This window comes from Varroa destructor, unplaced genomic scaffold, assembly GCF_002443255.2.
Source record: "Varroa destructor unplaced genomic scaffold, Vdes_3.0 BEIS01000006.1, whole genome shotgun sequence".
Classification (NCBI taxonomy): domain Eukaryota; kingdom Metazoa; phylum Arthropoda; class Arachnida; order Mesostigmata; family Varroidae; genus Varroa; species Varroa destructor.
Genome location: NW_019211459.1, coordinates 26,436,010 through 26,460,115, shown reverse-complemented (window position 1 = coordinate 26,460,115; position 24,106 = coordinate 26,436,010). Strand labels below are relative to the sequence as shown.

The window sequence follows — 24,106 nt, the reverse complement described above, 5'->3', positions numbered from 1 at the left end:
ACTCGGCGCAAACAGTAGTCTAATAAGCCCCAATAGAGAAAAAAAACTCGAACCCTAATAGTCCTCATGTTTTATTCTATTTGTATCTGTGGTCGTAAGCAAAATCACTGTTGTCATCGTCGACACCCACCGTCGTTACATATGCCGTAATCACTATTATTACCTTCAATGCGCCTTTCTTATGTTGACTGACATTCAATCGGGAGCACTTATTAACACTTCCGACCACCGGTTTACTGAGAACTGCCTGTTCTCTACTACTAATTTTCAATTTGGGTCAAACTTGCTGTGTATCCACTCTGTTGTCATAAAGTCTAATTATGGAATTCTACTTGCACACACTTTCGTCACCGCATGAAAAGGTGTGAATCTATATGAAGGCTAAGCATTTACAACCCCATATATTTACAGGTCGGCGTGCATTGTACGGAAAAGTAGCCTCTTCTAGTGGCCCATTTGCCAAGTATAAATTGTCAGCGCAAACTCTTCGTCGAACTGGTTTATCCTGCCAGCTAATGACTTAGTAGCTGCCGAGCGAACGTGTTCGCTTGGCGGCCGGGCTGAAGCCGTTTATTGAATTATCGCCCATAAGCCCCCTCAGAATGTCCCTTTTATTCCTTACAGCTTCAGTGCCGTTGTTAAAATTTTATCATGTTTACACACGTCTACTTAACTGTATGTGTGTACCCATATCGACAGTAATGTATCGATGCTTGTCACATGCTTTTCACTATGCAGCAAGTAACATTCATCACATCAAAAAATCGCTAACGGTTGACATCATCATAACCGAATAGTCGTTATTTGTACACCTTCCTTCGTTCCCTTCTTTATTTCAGCTATTTGATCTAGCGTAATAGATGTCAATTGCAGATCGTATCTTTTTTTTTTTCTTTTCTAGTATGGCGTATCTGATTGTCAATCTTCGCCACACATTTGTTGTTTGAGTTGAACTGTACGTCGAGGCGTGTGTGGTCGATTGTGTAGGTTTAAATCGTATTGGATATAGCACGACAACGTTGCACATGATTTATTATTATCATTCGATTTTGCCATGTGGAAAATCTTATCGATGTATATGATCTTGGATCTAAAATGTGTTTTCGCTTATTCGTACACAAAAGATGGAAGCTTCACCATATTTCAGCTTACTTCGTGGCGTTATTCCTCTAGGTCTGGTTGATCACAGTTGACTAACTGCCAAGCAATGTTAGACTCAATACTGGTATATATATATATAGTTGGTGTGTATGTCTCGCGCTCTATACAAAGGCTGTACCGTCATCTAGCGTGGCAATACTGGCAAAACGATATTTTCATACTCTGATTCAAATGAAGTGTCAATGACAATGACAGCTTACTGACATTATAGGATAGGAAGAACATAATGTTAACAATACCATAATCACCCTTGCTATTAATAACTAGTTGATAGACTTCGTGAATTAAGTGTTCAGTTGTTGATTAATTACTTGGCTGTTGTGTATGGTTAAATCTATTATATAGAAACGCGGTCTACATTACGTATTTATTCATAGCATATGAATGTTGATATAATTCATACTTAAAACTAAGGTCATGAATATGGATTCCTTCGCAATGTGTGTTTTCACCTCCTAGCTAGACGCTTCAATTATTTCTGGCAGGCTATAATAAGAATTACAGCTGCTAGTTTTCATTATTTTAATGAGACTGCATGATTTTGCACAGCGCATCATCTAACTAATAAATGTGAACAGTCCATAAAATTGTACTTAATATATTAATACATCGGTCAGAGCTAACATAGCTCCTGCTGATAAATGTCCTATTTCCAACGAGCATAAGCGCCTTACAAAAAGATAAAAATAAATGGTTTCAAAGCGCCCACAACCCAGCATAATAGAGTAGTCTATGACAACATCGTTTTCGATTTGGCAGGTTCGAGAGACCTAAAGTAAACGAGGTGTTCTGTCATCCAACAAAAACGGTATCGAGCGGCACAACGGCCGATACTAAGCAGTGTGATACGGGCAGTTGACAACGTTTACCGAAAACTACGCGCTTAAACATTCATAACGACCGCCAATGTCACTAAATGTTTGCTGCAGAAAGCACCCCAAGCTATAGCAGACAGCCTGGAGCACCTCAAAACTTTTTACCCCCTGGATGACTCACAACAGCGCGTATCGCAGCGCACGGATTATGACACTACCATTATTGCTACTGCCATTGTAGTTTTTTTTTTGTTGTCTCATTTGAAAGTCAACTGTTATGGTCTACAAATAGAAATGAGACCAATTGTCCCCCGCTAAAAACGAAAAACCGCACACATTCCGACAGCTTGATAGAACAGATGACACACAGTTACATTTTTCATCAGTTCCGAAATATTTGATACATGTGCATACGGTTGAGGACCATTCGCAGGTATATAATTCTATGTAGCAAAAGTATATAAATATACGGCTCAATACTTAAGCTAGAGCTTTATCTTACAAATGTGTCTAAGGAAGCCGCTATTATTCTCTTTGAGGTATGGTTATAATGTTCGTCTCAGAGGTGGACATAATAATCAGTTTGTAATGTGCGAAACGTAGTCAACGTTTATGATCAATCAGCTTACTGTTTTGCTTCATAAGGTTAATGTTCTTGAGTATGATAGCCCCTGTGACTGTCATTCGTTAGAACCCTTGTAAAAAAAATGCGAAGTCTACAAAAAGCGCTTGACAATATATATATATATATATATATATATATATATATATATATATATATATATATATATATATATATATGCTTGCTTGTTTTCTCTAGCCTGCCCATGGTATTCAAGTTTATTTTATTGTTCAGATAGGGCGTCAAAAAGTAACTCAATGTCTTGAAAGAGTTTGCCTACGCTTAGTGTTAATCCATTTTCGTCAACGTTGTCTTCTTTCCACGTAATGAAATCATTGGGGTGTGATCTCAATTCAATTTAGAAGCGAATACGCCATGACGAGGCTGGAGGAAAAGGTAAATTGAATAAAAATAGTTACGTCCTACTCAATTAAGCCGCCAGTGTCGCTGTCGCACAAACAGGCCAAGAGTTTACAACCCTCAGCATCTGGCTAAAGGTGGCTTTGCCTCGTAGCAAGAACACATGTTATCAGAAGCCATTAGCATTGGCTTGTTTTTACCAGAATCCGCCTCGGAAGGCACAACCAAGCTTCTCAACAGCACAAGCGCCTCATTATTACCTACTTTTTCGACACACAGCTACCCAGTTAGCTAATGGAAAATATAGCTACCCAGTTAGCTAATGAAAAATATATCTAAACCGAACGGCTGGTACAATTTAGGAACGAGTCGACATTTCAGACATTGTTCTATGCGAACATACTTCTAGACTAGACTCAACCGACAAATGAACACCTACGCAGAGCCAAGCCGAAGCCACTTGGAACACAGTCACATGAACACAAACCTTTAATCAATCGCAAAAGAGGCCCACCCCCACCGTGCGCTTCCTCTGTTATCCTTTTCCGCCGCACCCATTATTTATTATCTCTTTATCTGACTATATATTTGCGTCTTCATACAGCAAAAGTGTACTACACACAAGATGTTTATCTCTTTTCGCTCTAGTTTCCAACGCTATCAAGCAGCGCGAATATCCAGTACAGTGCGCGGTCTATGTTTGCATGATATGTACGTTAGCTGGTTATCTTGTTTTCGGTTTAATTACGGCCGGCGGTGACTAATACATATGCTAATAAAACGCATATTATTATTATTATCAGGCACAGCCATCATAGCCGTAAACACAACATGCCCAACTAAATAATAGACAACTGCGTGATGATACGTTCTTTTTGTCTTCTGTCTTCTTGTGCGGTTTTTCTTTTTATCTTCATTTTGGGCCTATTTCGGCGTAGCTCAGAAAACCTGGTCTGGAAGACCGAAGTCGTTTTTTTAATTGTTGCACAAACTGCCACGGTTGAAATCTCAGATGAGCTTAAACTCGATATATTTCTTCGACGTACAGAGGATCCATGCTGTCAATCATTTTTTCCAAACAGCTTCATGCTCATTTGTTGTTTCCTTTAGTATCATCAGATCCTATACACTTATTTTGTCGCTACTATGATTAGTCGCGTGAACACTTACGTCACTTCAGTCATATACAAATAGTTAAAATACATCTTTTTATGAAATGTCCGCTTTTTTGTTTGCAGCGCAGAACCTTCAATCATTGGTGAACAAGCGCCTGTCTGTGCCTAACGATAGTAATAAATACGTCATGTAAATAATAATAATAATAATCTGAATTTACTCGTCTCCCTTACGAATATGGCATTAGCTGAAGCAGTAAAGCTAACTGGATGAGTGAGTTGAATACATAGCATCTTGATCTTCTCCCGAAAACGATTCTATATGAAGAAACACTGCGAAAGACAAGATTCTGCCAATGTACTTGAATAACAATTTTTACAGATTGCTCGCGATTTTGCTGATTTTCTTTGTAATAGATTTTCGCAGATTTTCTGCCCAGCGGGCAAGTATATCCAGTGCAGCGAATATTATATCTGCTTCTGCCCAAAGTAACAGATTTTCATCGGGGCTTTGGCCTCATATATTATTGCAGCTTTTAGTTATCATTGAAATGATCACCATTGCTTGCTGGTTCCCTCTACGTTAGCTGGATCACATATCGCAACAGAGAAGTATCGCAATTTGCTTCTCTTCGCCTCTTCCGCTTCACGCGCTGCTAAAGCTGACAATCCTCGCAGAGCGCGATTGCTTGCCGATCATATGTTTCAATCTGCAGGGTAATATCTGATAGCCGGAAACGTTTTCGTAGCAGACGTTGGGCGGCACGCATTACCATGTCGCGATCAGTTGGAACGTCCACTGCAAGATGCGCACTGAACACAATACGTTCCATTGATAGACTCCAAGCGCGGAGACTATGCACGTGTCGGACGCCAGGCACGGCCTCAAGGCCAAGCCTGATTGCTGCATAGTTCAGCTTTCGAGGGAACGCCTGTTGAGTGGAAAAGAACGCGCTATTAAAGGGCATTTCCTCAAGTTAAAATCATTGCTAATTTGTAAGTGTGCAAGAGCTTGGCAGTGCAAGTCTTATGTTAATATAGTCCCCTTTTTATCATTCAATTACAAGAAGAACGTGATAACCTGAAATCGAATGATTTTTAGTCGAGCTTGGCTCTTTTGATGAACTAGGCCGTAAGAGAACATAAGGCGGTTACATTATTTTGAAAGAGTACTTAGAATAAAATCAGCTTAGTCGTCTACATTGTTTAACTAAGACATTTCAATACCCTTGTACAAAAATCATAAAACATACCAGCAGTGTGTGACTCCACCATAAATGTATATTTCTAGTACTATACCATCTAATAAAATAGTCTAGCGATAAAAAAAACAATCGACTTACCTCCATTAAAATAGCACATGCATCACGCATAATACCAACGGTGGTGGCTAATACGAGCGTTGAAAAGATGAACGTGCAAATAGGGTCGGCCAGCTTCAAGGCGGGATCGTTCTTGATGAGATAGGCTGAAATAAGAACTCCAATTGACTGCAATAGATCACCGAACACGTGAACCATGGCAGCGCGAACATTGATATTAGTCGCGCCTCTATCACGGTTTCCTCCAGCGCCGAAACTGCCAACGCCTTGTTCACCAACGTTTCCATGCCCAATATGAGTTCCGTGTCCACTTGAAAGGCCTCCATGTGAATGGCAATGACCGCCTCCGCTTATATTAAGTACACAGGGCACTGAACCGTGAAGGATGGCTGCCATAGTTGCATTCATGACGACGCCCGCAGCACTCACCAGCATCATCGTGTTCGCGTCGATCTCAAAATCGTCCGTCTAAACGAAACAGAAATGAAAGGTAAAAGCGAATATTGGAAAAATGTACCCAAAAACGCTAAAATGATTCGAACACGACTTTAGTCGGGAGATAGACAGAGGGAGGAGAGAGAGATAGAGTAACGGATCAGTTCAATTTTGAAGAGGGATTATTCATATGAAAGTGTTAAGATGTTTGTTCGATTTCTGAACTGGTGACGCAAACACGTTTCTAAACGTCACACAATGATAAATGTAGACTACTTCTCAAGTGATTTACATTGCAGTAACATCAAACGTGCGTCAGATAATGTCAGATTTTACAACCGTTATTAGAACGGCCTAATTAGCCACCTGGATGCGTTTGATGGAAGCGTAGACAAGGATGCCTGTCACAACCCAAATGAGAAGGACGGATGCAACGGCGCCGAGGATTTCTGCACGATAAAATCCGAATGGAAGGCGCGACGTCGGCTTTCGGCGAGCGGAGATCATTATTGCAGCGATCGACAGTCCAAACCCAGTTAGATCTGTCAGCATGTGTGCAGCATCCGAATAGATAGCCGTGCTGTATAACAGATAATCAGATCAACCCGTGCCAGACATAAAATACGAAAATGACGTCGAGGTAAGTTTCATGTTGATCGCGCTTAAAGGTTAGCATTTAATTTCAGTATAATTGTTACCTAGCTCACACAAATCATGTAGCCCGACGCATTCGACGATATACAAATGATGATAGACAGCTAAAAACTGCAGTTCAAATGTTACCCAGAGGGAAATTTGTTTTAGATTTGGCTCTGAACCAGTTTCATAAATAAACTATTATTGTATTGCTACCTTATATAAACAAAGTTCGTTTAAAAATCAAACCACTTGTTCTAGTTATTATTATTACTAGAATTATTGTTATATGTGTTGTATTATTTATATAAATTCAAACAGTTGTAAGATGAAAAAAATTTCTCATCTCAGAAGAAAAAAGATGAAAAAAAGCGTAGTTTATTTCAGATTCATTAGAGGTCATCAGATTATGACTATATTCTTGCCTCTGATAAACAGAAGTTCTGTTCCCGATTATTAAATCGTATGTTTATTTTTCAAGCGTTAGAATGAATAATTTCGAAAAAGTGATGGTTAATTAACAGCATAAATAGCCAAAGATAAGACACTAATTAAAATTCCTCCTCGAAATCACTGTGCAAAAATTCTAATTGTGATAGACAATTTTAAAAGTAAATTCGTCATTGATTCATTTGATTGCCTATTCGCATTATCTTTAATTTACTATAAGAAAAGAAGTTGAAAATTACAAATCTTAGCTTGTTGATATATAGGAAGGTGTACTCTAGCCCTCCGAAGCTTCAAATTTGTACAGCGTATGGTATCTGGTCATAATCTGACTTCATAGATTTCCATTTTAGTGGTGCAGTCCTAAAGAAAAGCCATAATTTTATATCTAAATAAAACAGTCTGAATTGTTTTATTGAGCAGCGCAGTTGTTTGTTTTTTAAGGCTGACAGCTGCGCCATAAATACTTTAACATTAAACTATTAATAAGTAGGCAAAATCTGCCTAAAATCTCTTGGCACTTCGATAGATAACAATTCGTATATTACTTCGTTATAAATAAGTATAAACCAATATTCTTTACGATTCGTACTAAAATTATTTCTGTATAGGAAATCATTTTTTATTTCTTTCTATTTAGTGGACGTAAGTTCTATCGTACAATATAACTTTCATGAGACTAGAATATGTTGAATTCTGTAAGTCGTAAGCATAACCACAGTCAAAATACTCTAATCACCAAAACTGGTGACACTTTACAAAACGGAATTCAAAGAAAAAAACCTTTTTCTACATAACGGTGTAACTTCCCCCCACATGCTATACGCTTTAGCACTTAATTTTCCTTGTTGACATATCTGCATTCTAACATTTTTACCTAACCTGGCGTTTAGAAAAGCTGAATTAACTGAGAGTCCCTTCAAATGTTCTAAAGCTTTGTCAAAAATCACTTCATTATATTGGATTCGTCCCGATGTTACTCATAAACAAAAGCACATTGAAATTTAAAAAGAGACATGTTTGGTAAAGATTATATATTCTATACAAAAGTGAATAAAAATATTTTTGATTAATCTGGTAAATCGTTATAAGTCTAACCAGTTGCAACGTGAGGGCACAACATATTTTTAAATTATCAAAGACCAATGTTTGCTTCATTGGAATGGGGGCTATCATTTAGTCTATGATGTTTTTTCTATACTGAATACCGTCCTTTGTGAAATAATGATAATATATTAAAAGAAAGAAACTGGCTCAAGAGATATCAAAAACATACGATTCAAACCAAGAAAAACGAACTCGATTAAAGTCATACAATTCCCTGTGTACGTATGACGTCGTTCTACTCGCACAACTCCATCGAAATACCATCGTCTTCTTTAGTAATGAGCCAGTGCTACATTTCAAATTGCAGTAGCCTTTCATTTCTTTTTCAACACGGTCATAATTTTTCTACAGACAGTTGTAAACACATATTGTTACATTTGAAATGTTTTCTGCCGATTATCTAAAGGATGGCTTGACTCACCTGTTAGAAATGTAAGCACCTATCATCTCGGCGATCATGAAGCACAAGCAGAGGCCGAACGCGCAGCACAATTTCCAGGTAGCACCTTTTCCAGGTTCGTCAGCTGATGCTCCTACCATTGACTGATGGCAATGTGGTGCTGGACTATTCTCGTCTGCGCCACTATCATCGCTTGAATCGTCGAGAAGCGAAGTCGATTCCGAAGAAGCGACATCGCCAATTAGCTGATCTTCACCGACGTATCCATGGTGATGGTGCTGGTGTTGGACCTTGAGGCCGGTTGTAGCTGTTCCCCCTACAACAACGGGTCCGGCTGAAGCGGCCAAAAGTGGTGGACCCCCGGGGCCGTCGCCGACACCGGCCCCCAGTACGGTTGCGGCAAGAGCCGTAACATTGTTGAGGCTATTATCTACGTTCACCACTGTCTCGAGTTCTTCCACGAGAGCCAGTCGGGTCTGGGCTGAATCAAGAACGCCGATTAACTCATCGTCTCGACACAGATTTGCCAGGTCGCCATCAGAGCCGTTCTCGGGCTCATTTTTTCCAGTTAGAGCCCGTCGAAACGCGTTCATCGTTAATTCCCCCCCCCACCCAGGCGCCTTCGCCAGCCCGTCTTTCCGTTTTGGCTACGGCATCCCTTAAAAGATCTGATTACACGCACTCACTGCAGATGCAAGTTCAATACTGTCGCGTCCGAAATCGATGAACACCGCGGACTGCAGATTAGTTACAAAGAAGAACGAAATAAGATCTTCGAAGACAATATGCGGAAATGTGTTGTATATTTAAGAGAAATAGCAAATCGTTCAGGTCGGTTTTATAAATCTCACAGCTGCATAAACCAAATTTGTTTCTATATCTAGTGATTGTGCAGTAAATTACGACGTACTCGAATAGGTCCCAAAAGACGAAACCGCGAAACAATGTAGCGCAGTCAAGCCCATACACTACGAAATTGATCACACAATCAAGCGCGTAGATTATTCATTCAGTAGCTAGATGATCCTACTGCTTTAGAACGTTTTTTCCGAAAACTCTTTCTTTTATTTGCAAACGAGTTATCCTTTGCTGTCAGTGTTCAGCTGGCCGTAGAGTTTGTGCGAAATCGTGAAAGGTCCGACGTGTACAGGGAACTCTATACACAAGCCTACAGGCTATATATCCACAATATATCGAAGAGAGTGGGTCAATTTTCACAGGCGAACCTACGGAGACGGTCAAATAGTGGCAGAAGCTAGCAGTATCTCAGCTGAAGTTACATTGGCCGAAGAGAACCAGTCAATCAATATACTCGACAATAACGATATTCACCGACAGTCAGCTCAGTAAATCAACGAGTAACGCGGTCAACAGCGATCGACCCAGCGAAATACCACTGTCGTCTTTTCATTCACATAGCAATCAACAGCAGAAGTAATCTAACTGTGCCAGTTGCTTTCTATACAGATGCTGTGTATTATGATAAGCTTTTTACTGCTATCTTTTTGCGCTGGTCGTTGTTAACGTTACCTCTACGACTCCTGCCGCTAGCGACGACTGGCTCTTCGTCGTCCCTCTCTTCCTCCTGGTTGACTTGACTTGCTAGTTAGTTTACTACTCATTGACCTGACTGGCTGTCCAAACAGACTTCTGTTTGTTATGGTGGTAGGTGAATACTTTTGCTGTCTGCTAGCGCAGAATAACAATAGCGGGCAGCGAAGAAAGGAATCACACCACTGATGATGGTTTACGCTCCCTTGCGAGTGGAAAACAAGTGCTATCAAATGGGACTATAATAGGGCATTGACCAGATATAAATCGGTTTTCTAAAAGTGATATTTCACACTACATGTTTCGACAACGAATCAGTGGATGCGATATCATTCAAAACATTACTGGGGAGAAACGACTGACCTTTTACTATGAACTAGCTGTGCGCATTCAAGCAGGAACATGGACATTTTTTCCTCCAACAATATCAGTGCGGTTTTTTTGATCCAGTTTAATGGGTTTACATAATGATATCTTTAGAACTGTGGCTTAAAATAAGACAGTTGAAATCTCGTTACACTTTGTTACTTTGATTTTTCATCGATAGCTACTGACGCAGGTTGCCGGTTTTGTTTACGGTCTGTCGTTTCGTCCATCTTTTATTACATTTATTATGTAAAACTACTTTTCTAATAAAAAAAATACATCCGAGGAGATATAACTAAAGTACATAAATAAATCAGCACTAAACATGCAAAAAAGATCTTTAAAGTCGGTCTCGACGTCTTCATCGATAAAATTAGTTGGGGTTTCCCTGGTAAATTGACAGCAGACCCTGAGATCTAATAGTAACAAAAACTAAATGGCAGAAGCGCGCTGACAATTACAATGAGAGCAGTGAAATAAATGTTCTTCAGTTTGTCTGTTTCCGCTAACCGTCATAATTCATTCTTATAGCTTCTTGTTTCAGATATTCATACAACGAGATTATATAAAATACAAACACAGCTATAATTTTAAAGCAGAATCGTTTGTGTTAAAGCTGTAAATGAAGCAACGTGGAATACGACTCCTCAAGGCCTACACATGAGCTGACGTCCGAAATGCGTCATCTTCTTTCTCGATATTTCGAATCATAAGACAGGAGGTGCGCGCCAATACCGTAATGCTCAGGTTATACGAAGGTATAACGGGGAATTGTGTTGTATACGTATCTGATTAGCTATATCAGTTAACGGCTTACTCATATAAATCAGAAATTTCAAGTGGCGTATTTAATAACTTATTAATTCGTGCACATTACATATACTACAAGAGACCCAAACAACCACCGACGATGGCATTTCGGAACAGGGGTTTTTCAATCAGACGACGGGGGGGGGGGGGACAATCTTGGCCCATTAATGATCCTTCTGGGTGAAAATCATTATCCTATGAGAGATGGCGCACTGTACTGTACAGATGATTTGGGGCTATTTGGTAGAAATCACTTCCACTTCCATTAGTTTCTGACCACACCTAAAGACCAGTACAGTTTACTTAAACTCTAAATTAATGTACAGAAAATGAAGACAAGGTTTTGTCGAGGCGGGTTTACTGCGACAGCACATGCGGTAGTGCTACGAAGCAAAGAACTGATCTTCCTTCTCCTGCTCCACCTTCGTTCCACCTTCAGAAGCTACTAGTGAGATAAGAAGCAATTCTTCGAATCGCCGCTTAAAACTGGCCTTACTTTATGTTCCTGTAGTGTAGTAAGGTCTTTTATTGATTTAGGAAAATTTAATCGTGAGATGGATGCTTTGTCCAGGCCGCGTATAAGTCAAGGTTTCCCAACCAATTCTAAGCCAACAGCTCACTGCACTGAGTCAATTGACCTACTAATAGTAGGAGACTCCACTTTTCCTAAAAGATTCAATGCGGAGGTTCCGTCTACCAGAAACAGTATCCTTGCGAATACTTATGCGTAAATACGAAAATAAAATAGTGGTATTATATACTGACATTTTTGAAGCAGGTGATGAAACCAAACAGGCCGAATCGTCGTGCAGTTTGCTGGTCAGGAGTCTTTCTTAGCTTTTCTATAAAGACCTTTGTGTTTTAAGTTTTACATCCAATATTGCCGTTGGGCGTTTTATTAAATAGACGGCTGACTCTCACACGAAGTGAAGTCTGTCTATGCCCGAGTTTGAAGCTAGACCACAACGTGTTCCTAGGATTAGGGGGCAAATGCGTTACCCACTAAATTATCACAGAGACCTCTATAAAGGCCGTGGACAGCTAAACAGTCATATACTGGTGTAGTACGTATAGGAATCGTTTTACATGATAATATGCAGGACATAGTCTTGCCATTGCTTCTTTAGGAGGCTTGGTATGCTTCTTCGATTTCCTTTATGTCATACACATTTCATGTATCCGTAATTATACGCACAAAATAGCAGCTATATGCTAAGACATACTTTTGCTGGCGGTTTGACCTATTGTTGCATTTATCTCTTACTGAGTACGTAGCCGATCGAGAGGCAAAAGTATCTTTCTATGAAGAAGATGGGAGGCAAACCACAATAAGGATTTCAGAATTAATTAAAAAGGTGCTGATATGTATTTCTAACTATTTTGGTTTCTTAATGCGTTCCCTAGTGGCTAAATATAATACGTTTAAACCTACCGTTAATCGAATTTTTCTTTTCTAGCAAACTCAAATAGAAACCTTCTATATGAAATAGAAATAAAATGCACAATCGGAGTTGATTGCTTTTGAGTTATTTCAAGAACCCAGCAGCCAGACCATGCTTGCTTTTCCAGCGGTGAAAAAATCTTCACTGTTAAATGCAGAAATCAATTGCAGTGACGACTGCTACCTTGCGCACGATCTAGATGCCCGCTTTGTGGATGAAAACGAATTTTCAGCTAGCGTGCACGTTCTAGGCGCTATATGGTGCATAAGCACGCAGGCATATGACTTTTCGGAAGTTATAGTCTATACTCAAAGGCTGCAAGCGGATCATTTTTTGCCAGTAAAACGCTTTAGATGTATATGGTTTGTCCAACCTTCTATACCAGAAATTCCTGATATGGCATGAAATCGTACGCAGAATTCATTGCGGCGTCAGTTAGTTATAGCCCGGTGAAGCAGACGGAGAAGCGACTTACAGTGAAAGAGTAACCGTCTTCTGTGTTCTACGAAAACCGGGGTTTTACTTTTCCCAGATGACGTAGACGAAGTTACATTCAGAGTCCCAAATCGCCCATATAGCATACTTGTAACTGACAATACAGTTTATTAAATATTTATTTACGCGCTTACCGTTTTTCCGATTTCATTCGTTTGGCGAATCTACCACGGCATTAGGAAGTACCCCTTTCACGAGTCTCTCACAGGTATTAGATTACCGTAACTGATTGCATGTTCAAGCATCGATGTAAATCACCAAACAGCTCGAATAAACATTTGGAATTGACACTATCTTCCAGCTTGTTTAATGGCATTTATTTCTGTATCGTCCTAAGTGTCTCACTGTACATTGTCCATTACATAGAGGAGCACGCATTCGTAGTGCTAGAAGGCATCGGATAACTTTTGAAATGCACCCATCGGCAACGATGAAACAACGCAAAGAGTCAGGTCTCAGCCTATCTCCGCCACTAGGTTGAAATAGCTATCCGACCTTCAGCGGACTTGAACGTCGCTTTCGACGGAGCGAAAACTGCCTTTGTTATGGTTGTGGCATTCTCCGAGAAAGTGCGTGTCACAGAATACGTAAAACCTACAGATAACCATAGAATATGTCATGCAGATTGCTGTTAACAGAATAACAATCGTGCCTCATCAGGCTTATTCTGAGTGAGTCCACCATGTCAAACATGCCACATACATTAGTGACACAGGAATGATGCATAAATGGGCATATTCTGTAAAAAAAACAACAGCTGGGTAAAAGCTGGCCGCATGTATAACGTTTGAACAAGAATTTTTAACTAAATGGCAAGTTTACGGTATGTCAACATGCGCTAGAAACCTTTTACATTTCGAATTATTGTATTAAAATTAAGAACCAGCATAACAGGCTGTCAACTCTCTCACCACTTCTGTCTTGTTGATGTGAGTGGAAATTACAACTTGGATGCCATGAGGAGCTAGAGCCCTTAACATCTCTACTGTATTTATGTAACCCGTAAAGCTACATGTGGCCTAAGATACACTCTATATGTAGGCGGATTATTTCAGTAAATAAAAAGTCTATGAAAGTCTATTAAATGTGCTAATCTGCGCAGCATACATTTTCTACGTCTTTAAATTTTGTTCAATTGCGCACCTAAAAAAATGCTTTTTAAAAAACACTTTGTCTGAACTTCACGGTGTTCCCATATTTCAAATTCTTTGTTCATCACTGAGAGCAAAAAGCCACGTCTCAGACTTCCCGTTTCTATCCCTCCTATTGACAAAAGCTCTATTGTGATGAAAGGCAATATATTTTGATGTTATAAACCTTCTTGTGTTCTTAATTGGTCATGTTTACTCAAGTTTATCAGTTGTATGGCATTCATAAATAACTAAATGAGTAATATCCCAATGTGCTGAGCGTCCCCTCTTGTTGCTGAAGATTCGAGTTCTCTTAGTAGTAGTCATATTTATGTAACTTCTGAATAAAACCGAACATCCCTCTCTCTGGATATCTTATAATTATTCATTTAGATATTTATCCCTTATAGCGGTCCGCTGACAAAACCGGATTTTGAAATTCGCGCATATCCTAAGTTTTAAGATCTCATCGGTGATCTGTCTGCGATTGCTGGAAACTGCCTATTATAAATCGCGATATCCAAAATACTTGAGAATTATTGACTATATTCCTGATCGAAGATTGGTGTATATCATAGCATAATCGAACCGTTTCAGGTAACTCACCATCGCGAGGCGATCCCAGTGAAGCATCCTTCTCCGCGATACATCGACTGTTCAACTCTGACGGGTCAACGTAACATCGCAGAGCGCACTCACGTGCCCGACGACTTAAACATCAGCAGGATTTCCGTTGTAGCAACTGAGTACGAAAAAATTCCGATACTGATGAATATCAACGAATACACCGTCACGCAAACATGTTTAGAACAAAACGCGATTCGCTAGTTAAAAAAAAACAGACATGTTGTTAAATACAACACGAACTTGTGTATACCACCACTCGAACGACCATTCACCGTTATTCAGCCACAAACACTCAGTAACCGCAGTTACCTGGTAGAATAGTCTCATTGTTGAAATGCTAGCGATAACGTGGCCCGTCGACCATCATGGGGGTAGCCTTATTTGTAGATCTTTGTGTGATTTAGTAACGGAAGACGATCCGCCACTCAGATAACAAGTGCAAATTCACGAAACGCCAAACCAGCGCAGTAACAAGAATACGTTTAGGCCATATGCGGAGTAAAGACAGGTAGAACGCTAGTCTTCAACAGTGATAAAGATTAAGAAGAGGCGGGGCAACATACTCAGGTGCTCGGATAAACGTGCTCACAATAATTCGGATTGGTTCACTAGAGCATACAGTAGAGTGAAAGGAAACAGGCTCTTCCTTGCTATCAGCGAAGAGAGAAAAAAAGACCGACCGATCTGGTGTTATGTTCTGAAGACGAACTGACTCTCTATATATGCCTTTGTCTGTCTGTGTGTCTGTTACATAGCAAAGGTGGTGAAGATGATGATGACGGGCGGTGCAGACGCGCACCCTTTTGGCGCTTTGGTCGCTTGCAGTGTAAAAGCTGCGCTATACCTCTTTACCAAGGCCGCCTCCGCCTATTAACTTTGTTTTTCTCAGTTTCAGTTGTCAGAGGCCGTTTAAGAGGTAAACATACACCAAGTAATACCTCATTGCCTACATCACATCTAATGCAAACCTCTCTTACGTCGTAGGCAAGAACGGCTCGTTGAGGCACAAAAAAGCTGAGTGCTTAATACTGATCGTGCCGTCCCTAGCAAACAGAGCTTCATCTAGTAAAAAATTTAATATTGTACTATGACATGAAAAAAGAGCCGTCCTATGATGTACCTACCTCTGGGAAAATAATAAGTCGTATAAACGCGTAGATAATTTTATTTTTCATTTGCGATCAGTCAAATCACATTATGAGCTATAAGCTTCTGGTAGCCGCTAACGCAGTCTCGCACGCATTCTGATACGAACAACTAGTCTCGAACCGATGTGTGCGATATTTTCTATATAAACAAGTTCTTATTTTGTCAGTGGTAAAAAGAGAGCTTGCAAACTTTATTTACTGTCTATAATAATTGTTTTAAATCAAGTCCGCAATTGAGCGCACTAACGGGTTTCAAAAAGCAACGTTTTCTCCACCTCATCCATTTGCTAATTGTAGTGTAAGATGTTGGTCCCTAATAAATGCGGTAGCATACGGTTTCAAGTAACAAGTTACTTGAAAATATGCTTCTAAAATATAAAACAAGAGAAATACGTAAGCAAGAACGGCACGGACCAATGCTTTGCCGCTTTACTTGCTGTAATGGTCAAAAATAATATGCCTGTTAATTATAACCAGATATCTCACTAGATATATAAAGCTAATCATACGGCTGATGGCAGGCCTATTTAGCCTTACCTTGACGATGCGCTAATTAAGATCATAAACAAAATTCTTAAAAATAATATACCACCTATGAATCTCACGGTTATAAGATGCAAAATGATATCGAGGATATCACTGAGACCATTATGGAAGTTGTAAACAGAAACGCCAACCTAAAGAAAACTTGACCTACTTGAAATAAATGTACCGTTCAGCATATTAAGTAAGTGATCAATATGTTACTGCAAACAAAAGTTAATATGACATTTAACAAATTAAAAGGATAAACTTACCTACCTTAATCATCTGCTTTTGATCTAATGGCTTCATTAACATTTTACTAATTCATGGTACTTTTGAAAAAAAGTTTCAGGATTTCATTTATTCAGGTTAACGCTAACTTAAAAGTAGATAGTTGGTGAGCACAGTTACACTGTCAACCAACTGCTATATTCGTTGTCTGTTCCGCATATTGAAGTGCCGGTCAGTGTAAAAAGACTCTATTTAACTTTCAGAGGAACTACTGATGTACTGGGTGCTTCTATTACTGTGTTTGTATAAATATAGTTATTACAAAAGCTTACGACTTATCCACTAAATCTTTATATGAGCGCAGCTATTATCACATCCGTGTTTAAAACACCTTCATTGATTCCTCAAAGGCCTTTGTGAAGCCGTTTAAGTTGTTTTAACTGCTATGTCTAATCGAGGGCATTTCATGCTCGTTAAATATCTATTACTTTTCGTGCCAGTCAGTTATTATAAATACATTAATAAAACTCATAGTGATACCCGTCCTTGGAATGTTCTCATTCGCGGAGTGATTCTATGACTAGAGGGGCTCACTTTATCACACGTGTCACATTGTGCCTCTTGTCATTGTAAGCACAGAGAAGGCTGGAACAGTCTCAATCGCTCCTTACGGATATTTGCTTTTTCATAGTTAGCAGCACGCGTGTTTAACAGAAAATCGCCGTTTCAAAATGATCTATCGCTCGTAATAGATTATCCTTAGCTGGACAGTAGCAGAAACAACAGTTTCGGTCAAGAAACGAACGAAAGCAGTGAGTCTACAATACATTTCGCATTGTAGACTGACCCTTTCAATGCATCTTTGTCGCTCCTAATAAACGAATCGGGGTTGTTAGAGCAAAAACAGCCACGAGCTCCGTCGTTTTCAACCGTGAGGGTAAAAGTCACAACATAGTTATAATATAACAGGTAAGCATAATTATAACAATAATAATCCCAATAAATGCTCTTTGGGTATTCGTTGTCTTAACAGACGTCAGACAGAACGCTATCGTTAGACGCTCTTAAGCAGACTGCCTCCTATGCAGCCCAAAAGTACTAAAAGTCCAATATTTCGATGGGCCACAAATTTCTTAGCGCAATCAGCAGGATCATCGATTTTCAGTGTTGCTACCTGTGGGCATGTCAGAAACAGCAATACATACACTGTGAATTAACTAATTAATTAATTAATAATGAAACTCGTGAATTAAGTTTGCGAAGGTCAAAGTTACTGCATGCATTAGGGTTGAATTTTGACGGGTAAATTTTTTATCATATCTTTGCCTTTCTTCCTTTGTAACGGTTACACCTGAATAATACCATGCCCTATAATGGGTAAGGACGATACAAATATTTACCTTACATGAGATGGCACTGGTTTTTTGCAAGCTTACCACTAACTTTGGCCAGAACAAAAATGATTACCCTTTCTGTTCATGATGAGATTTCTAAGGGAAATTTAATATTGTATATTTTGGGGTATTGGTGCAAAATTTTATTGCAGAGAGGTAGAGATCTTTACTGAAAATACAATTCGCGCGTCCATTCAAAACTAGCTAAAGCAAGGAATGCTTCATACGAATCTATATGCAATATAAGGGAAAGCAAGCAAGCTAACTCCTTTCTCTTACGAGATTTAACTAACTCTTCGGCAACGTATTAATTCATACGTCCCTTTGCCGACCAAATTCTAGCAAAAACTCACTTGCTTAGTAAGAAGAGCTGACGAAGCCGCTATAGCTGCATAATACGGCCAGCCCATGTTTTCAGTGATGCCGGCTACAATGAGTCCAGTTGTCATTGAAGTGCTAAAGGCACCTAGCCAGAGAGGGGTACGTGCACCGAATCGCAGTGCCGTGGACTTCATCCCTACGAGTAGATCGTCTCTCTTATCCTACAACCAATCGTAAAATCGGGTACAGCGTATTAAAAAAAATGTATGACAATATTTATTTTTCATTCAGGGAGATCGTTAGCAACGTCAACGAGATAGCTAATAAAATATGGTCATTCAAGACGAAAAAAAGGAACATTTTAGAAAGGACTATTACAAAAGAAATATAAATAAAATAAAGCAGTTACATTTTGCGACATTTAAAAAAATGTTACAAAATCGGTGCTTGTCGACTAGTGAAGTATAAATTCAGGAAAACGTCGGTCTGAGGTTAGGTAAAGTATAATGCTGTCATATAATAAATGTCAAATAAAAAAGTCATAATGCTGAACCACATTACTACAGTATCTTTCCTTAAACTAGTAACATTGAACATTGCCGAATTAAAAAACTCAAACGTAACTGAGTATACCTCAAGTGCTAATATTTTACTTCACTCCTTCTTTTTATTTCTCATTGTTAGTGTAGCAAGTAGCGGATTTAAGTACAACAGTATCTTGCTCATTTATAAGCGACTATAAATATTATAAGTGAATTCTGCATACATTCGTATAATTCGCTTTTAAAACGTTTAACTAACCTGGTGTGCATAAATTGTATCATAGATGAGTGTCCAAGAGAACGCGCCTGCGTACATAGGTAACGCTGTAGTCCAACTCATGTCTGCACCCTAAATTTAGGCAAGCGTAGTTAGACAATAGAGACAAGTATGGTAACAGTAACAATGCAGGTGAAGTCCAGGTTTTATTGCTAGTGCGTCAGGAAACCTAACGCCGTTAGCCTTATGAGGAGACTAACTGAGACGCAGAGAAGAGAAAAGCAAGCTCAGTCAAAAGACAAGTAAAAACAAATAATCATTGCAATTATACGTAAATTTTACGATTATCCTTCACCATCTTGTATTTGTTATTATTTTTTTTTGTTGGTTCTGAAGGTTGTTTTCAGTATTGAAGGCATGAATTTTATGCACACTGACGTCGACGAAAAATGGCTAATAAGTTTATAAATCTCTAACACAGTTGCTTAGCCTTTAACACTTTTTTACACATCATATACCCAGGATATCATAGTAACATGAATCAATTTGTGTAACATTTATATGAATAGCAGAAAAGATGTAGGTCTGTTTGTATTACTACATTGCTTTCCTAAGGCCTATTATTAATAATGTCTGTCTATGAGGACAATCAATGATCTTTGACCTCTGCTTTGAAACGCCCCTTTTAGACCTTTAGTTAGCCTATATCAGTCTTAAATAAAAAAAAGCTTGCTAGTCTACAGCGGGACAATGGAAATCTGTACCTTGAACGTATGGCCGGGTTGTTTCATTTGCAACATATGACACAAAAACTATTGATTGTTAATCGCTCTAGTGAAAATTCAATCGACAGAAAATAATATCTTCACTACTTTCATCTATAATAGACAACTCACCTGAACTGCGGAGAACCCGAGCAGTGCTCCCCAATTAAATACTACGGCAAGGATAGCTTGTGGCCAATACGTAAATCGCTTCATAACAGGGTAGATGACCACAAGTCCTACGGAGGCTAGACCCAGCATTACTCTGCAATGTCACGAGTTATAGATACAAATAATTTATATGAGTATTGAACACTCAGGGAACTTTTCTTAGCTCTGGAAGCAAAACGTTCATAGGGCTTTATGATATAGTTGTGAAGTGCAAACATTTTTACAAAAGGACGGCACACGCTACCTCAAACCTGTACGAAAGGTTATAATTTTCGAAAGCGTAATTCGCGTAGGAAATGCTTCTTACGTGTTCCAATTAAAATGCAACAATACAAGGCACGCTAGGCCTGCTTGGCCACCGGCAAACCAAAGAGCGTCCCAGCGCGACAAACGACCCGCAGCTAGAGGTCGTTGGCGCGTTCGTTCGACCTGGCGATCGATATCGCGATCCCACATATCATTGATGGTACAGCCGAAACCACGCATTAAAAGAGCGCCCGTACAAAATAATGCCGCTAATCGGGGATCAGGCAGGGAACCAGCTGGGGCCGCGGTGGTCAGGGCCCACAAGCTAGGCAGCAACGTCAGCCATGTGCCAACTGGGCGCTCGATTCTCATTAATCGTAGATAGGGCTGTAACCATGACGGTGATACAGAGACGAAACGCTCCAGTGACACTGTTTTTATGTCTTGCGCCTGAGAGATACAACATACATAGGGACGTGTTATCATATACTAAACCAGTGGCATTTATAATTCGAACCGACAATATTTTAATTTTAAGCTCTAAAAACTGTCAAATTTATGAAGCACGTTAGATAAGAACTACTGCTTCATGTCGCTTTACGGTCCTGTCGGATACTATACTGAGGGCGTTATCTCTAACGTTGTTTCCTCGAGCATACAAGTTGAAGTTAGAAAATTTTAAAACGTGGAAAGCTAGTCTTGGAAAGAAGGTAGAGAGAGAGAATTAAGTCTCTGTAGAATCCCAACTACAATTGGGATACTACAGAGACTTAATTTTAAGATCAATATCAAGTCACGACCATTCACATTAATAGCCAGAACTGGTGGTCAGTGATAACTAATCAGGGAAATATCATGACCAATACATTACCTTTGGGGTTGTCTGGTTTGAAATGTTAACATTATCATTCGTGCGCGTTGCCCATGTCGACCTGGCGTAAATAAAAGTCGCCCGAGAATTACGCGGTTCTTCCAGAAGTCCTCGTGAATTCAGCCGTGGAATCTGTTTCGTCCGCAAACATAATATGCCTAGCCTCGTGAGCAGACCCATCCTCTGGCCGGTTATTCCTACCTAGCCTTCGAACGAGGACAACATCCGCACGCATTCAAGATGGACGAAATTACGAAGTACACAATATCGGTGTTACACAAGAAGACATAAATCGTGGTTGTTATTGACTTAGAAACCAACAAACGTTTGCTTAAAATGATATTGATATCGTAAATTAGTATTTCGTGCAATTCAGTTATAAAAGTTCTTATCCGAAATGTTTATATTTCATAGTAAATATTATGTAGGTATTCGTACCCGTTATGTGGCCTTCGCAATGAAACAGATCGTATCTCAAACAATATGATGGCTAAAAACCGCACAGGTAGAGCACTCGCAGCAAAAAAAAGTACTATGAAGAAAATATCAATTGGATGCCCCGTAAACAACACTCGATCCGTAAATAAGACCGAAGCGGGACATAGTTCACCAAATTAGATTTCGCGCTATTATATCTATGAATAGGCTCCTTTACAGTGAAAGCTTGGAATATCAAAAGTGAATAGGCTTTGAAACTAGATAGCAATAATTTTTTTCAGACGAAACAAACGTCCATCCTAGAATTATCGAAAAAATTATATCTTTGCATATTTTTTTCATAAACATTTGAAATTATTGTAGAAAAAATATCTACACTGCTCTCCATATATACATACCCAAGAACTTATCTCTTTAGCACACAAGCCACTGCCACCAATCTGGCGCCTCTATATCCAAACGAAGTAGGAAAATCTAGGCAAATTGTTTTAGAACGACTAGACACTTTCATAGCCCTGCTACCAATTTGACAGAGAAGGTTCCAAATTGAAAGCGTTTACTTTATTTCTTGATAGATGATAATCACTGGCCCCTTGTCAATCAACGTGCGCTAAATAGCGTATGTGAAGCAAATGCTGGAATTCGTTATTGAGTCAAAGAGCTACTATTTAATTTGACTAATGACCTTTATTTACTGTTCGGATCAAAAGGTGACCACTAGACGATTCACGGCTAATTATGTTATTCACAGCCTCTTCAAACGATATAATGATGCCTGTTAATTGGACTTACATCTGTTTTGTCCTAGCGCGAAGCAGGAGAGAAAAATCGAACGTTGCTCTATGCTCTTCGCGCCGCCAGTCCCATCAACTAGGTTTTGAGCCCGGGAAAAATCAAACACTAGCCTCTATTGAGCTATAAGCGTTGTACGACTTATCTCGTGTATGCCCTATGAGCATTATTTATAACTGCTAAATGATACAATAACCGATTTCTGAGAACTACTGAATTCGAGCCCTGTTCACAGATGTACCTGTGGACCCTAAGCTTTCGACTACTTAATTACGAGTAGAACTATCGGACACACACCCCCAGGACGTTTTACTGAAAAACGGTGATATGTGGAAGATAATTTGCAAAAATATGCCATTTTTAGGCCAGATCCGTTTTTTCTTTTTATCAAAGTTTATCATTATTGATAATTATTATCAAAGGGCATATTATAAGCTCCTCATCGCAATAATGGAGCACTCCTTCTAACTACGACAGATTTTTATAGAATCGATAAGTTGCTCAACTATATTAATGGGCTCTGTTATGTTCCAACACCTGTTAAATAAATAGTTTCCTATTATATTTACCCATCTAGATGTGTGACCTATTTTTTTCAAGGATAAGTGATAATGGCATAATGCACTAGAATCTTGTGCTAGAGCTATCCATTGTTTACCTATCTTTATCACAATATTTTCGCCGATTTGAATAAACGCGATACCATTAAATCATAAGTAGATTCAGATATCACGAAGCATAGAATAAATAAAATCAATACAAAAATTTTGCATATCTATATATATATATATATATATATATATATATTATCATTTTTTATTTAGTTGAAACTTGTTATTGTATACTTTCATGTTATATATATATATATATATATATATATATATATATATAACCAGTAAAATGTCTTTTAGTTCAGTACATGCATTACCCCTCTTTCCAATAACTTTTCCGGAACGCAACATACAAATTTTTTATATTGATTCCTTCTTTCACGTTTAGTTTATATTGTTGTTGCATCAATAACGCGGAACGTTATTTTTTGTGTTTTTCGTGATGGATGGATGGATGGATGGATGGACCAAGCGAACTCCAGCACTCGGCAATATGGTTCTTACGCCTATTCAATGACATAATACCACAGAAAGCACACCGAATGTCACGCTTCATCGTCGAAAATACATACACATTTGCAGATACAGTTTCGGCGCATAAACTTCATCAACTTGCTATTTTTTTAAGTTTATATCAGTCACTAGGCAATTCGACAAATCTAGTAGATTTGGCGATTCGGAATCGGATCTAAAATTCATTTTCACACATTTTGTTCCGCCTATATATTTTTCAAAATGCTACTTCACATAAATAAATAAACATTTTTCGCTTTTTTGGCTCGATGTTCCTCTTATTTTCACATTACCTCGACTTGTTTTGAGCCTCAAAGCACAGTATTAGAAAACAGATGCGAATGGCCTATTTGTTTAGTAACTTTTCTATGTCTATGCTCTTTATTCGTCAAATTATCTGTCGTAGCACATTACCACTGTTGGCTGTATAGGGAAAAAACAATGTTCTGTTTATTTTTAGTTCTTTGATTGACCGTATATA

The 24,106-nt window shown here is 39.0% G+C and overlaps 3 protein-coding genes and 1 long non-coding RNA gene across 17 annotated transcripts in view; 1 reads left to right on the top strand and 3 right to left on the bottom strand.

Moving 5' to 3' along the window:
- The window catches only part of LOC111252735 (uncharacterized), a 44,449-nt gene extending 28,660 nt beyond the window's left edge, over positions 1-15,789 (bottom strand). For 4 of the 5 annotated variants that reach the window (XM_022811095.2, XM_086992047.1, XM_086992048.1 and 1 more), the window contains exon 1: positions 14,821-15,789. In XM_022811095.2, the coding sequence (XP_022666830.2) occupies positions 14,821-14,864 (44 nt within the window). In that variant the 5' untranslated portion in view covers positions 14,865-15,789. The remainder of the gene's footprint in view (positions 1-14,820) is intronic. The other variant, XM_086992046.1, reaches the window with a different exon arrangement.
- LOC111252736 (proton-coupled zinc antiporter SLC30A8-like) lies at positions 56-13,495 on the bottom strand. 3 transcript variants are annotated; one of them, XM_022811097.2, is made up of 5 exons: positions 13,219-13,495; positions 8,442-9,157; positions 6,197-6,410; positions 5,417-5,863; positions 56-5,005 (listed from the first exon to the last, which is right to left on the bottom strand). In XM_022811097.2, exons 2-5 carry the CDS (start codon positions 9,011-9,013, stop codon positions 4,730-4,732), a joined length of 1,509 nt encoding a protein of 502 aa, XP_022666832.1. In that variant the 5' UTR covers positions 9,014-9,157; positions 13,219-13,495; the 3' UTR covers positions 56-4,729. The 3 variants fall into 3 exon arrangements, with proteins under 3 accessions (XP_022666832.1, XP_022666831.1, XP_022666833.1); XM_022811096.2 differs by lacking the exon at positions 13,219-13,495 and adding an exon at positions 9,331-10,625; XM_022811098.2 differs by lacking the exon at positions 13,219-13,495 and adding an exon at positions 9,951-10,625.
- Positions 5,745-16,712, top strand: LOC147755041 (uncharacterized). Of its 2 annotated transcripts, none has more exons than XR_015329627.1 (3): positions 5,745-5,885; positions 6,179-6,470; positions 14,812-16,712. It is a non-coding gene; the product is annotated as an uncharacterized LOC147755041 (long non-coding RNA). The 2 variants fall into 2 exon arrangements; XR_015329628.1 differs by having other exon boundaries at positions 5,771-5,885; positions 6,130-6,470.
- Positions 16,713-16,855: 143 nt separating this feature from the next.
- On the bottom strand, positions 16,856-22,607 carry Coq2 (ubiquinone biosynthesis protein COQ2, mitochondrial). 7 transcript variants are annotated; one of them, XM_022811101.2, is made up of 7 exons: positions 22,502-22,607; positions 21,272-21,477; positions 20,462-20,850; positions 20,116-20,248; positions 19,262-19,351; positions 18,493-18,681; positions 16,856-17,919 (listed from the first exon to the last, which is right to left on the bottom strand). In XM_022811101.2, the coding sequence occupies exons 2-7, from the start codon at positions 21,449-21,451 to the stop codon at positions 17,800-17,802; spliced, it is 1,101 nt and encodes a 366-aa protein (XP_022666836.1). In that variant the 5' UTR covers positions 21,452-21,477; positions 22,502-22,607; the 3' UTR covers positions 16,856-17,799. The 7 variants fall into 7 exon arrangements, with proteins under 7 accessions (XP_022666836.1, XP_086848178.1, XP_022666840.1 ...); XM_086992052.1 differs by having other exon boundaries at positions 20,462-20,787; XM_022811105.2 differs by having other exon boundaries at positions 21,272-21,472; positions 22,502-22,583.
- Between the last annotated feature and the right edge of the window lie 1,499 nt (positions 22,608-24,106).

Coding starts and splice junctions, on each gene's coding strand:
- LOC111252736 (XM_022811097.2), bottom strand. CDS start 9,013: ATGAACGCGTTTCGACGGGCTCTAACTGGAAAAAATGAGCCCGAGAAC. Junction 6,411..8,441: donor GGTGCTTACATTTCTAACAG/GTGAGTCAAGCC, acceptor TCTGTTATACAG/CACGGCTATCTATTCGGATG. Junction 5,864..6,196: donor CTTCCATCAAACGCATCCAG/GTGGCTAATTAG, acceptor TGTTTCGTTTAG/ACGGACGATTTTGAGATCGA.
- Coq2 (XM_022811101.2), bottom strand. CDS start 21,451: ATGGGTCTGCTCACGAGGCTAGGCATATTATGTTTGCGGACGAAACAG. Junction 20,249..20,461: donor TTGCATTTTAATTGGAACAC/GTAAGAAGCATT, acceptor GTGACATTGCAG/AGTAATGCTGGGTCTAGCCT. Junction 17,920..18,492: donor CAGCTCTTCTTACTAAGCAA/GTGAGTTTTTGC, acceptor ACATGCCCACAG/GTAGCAACACTGAAAATCGA.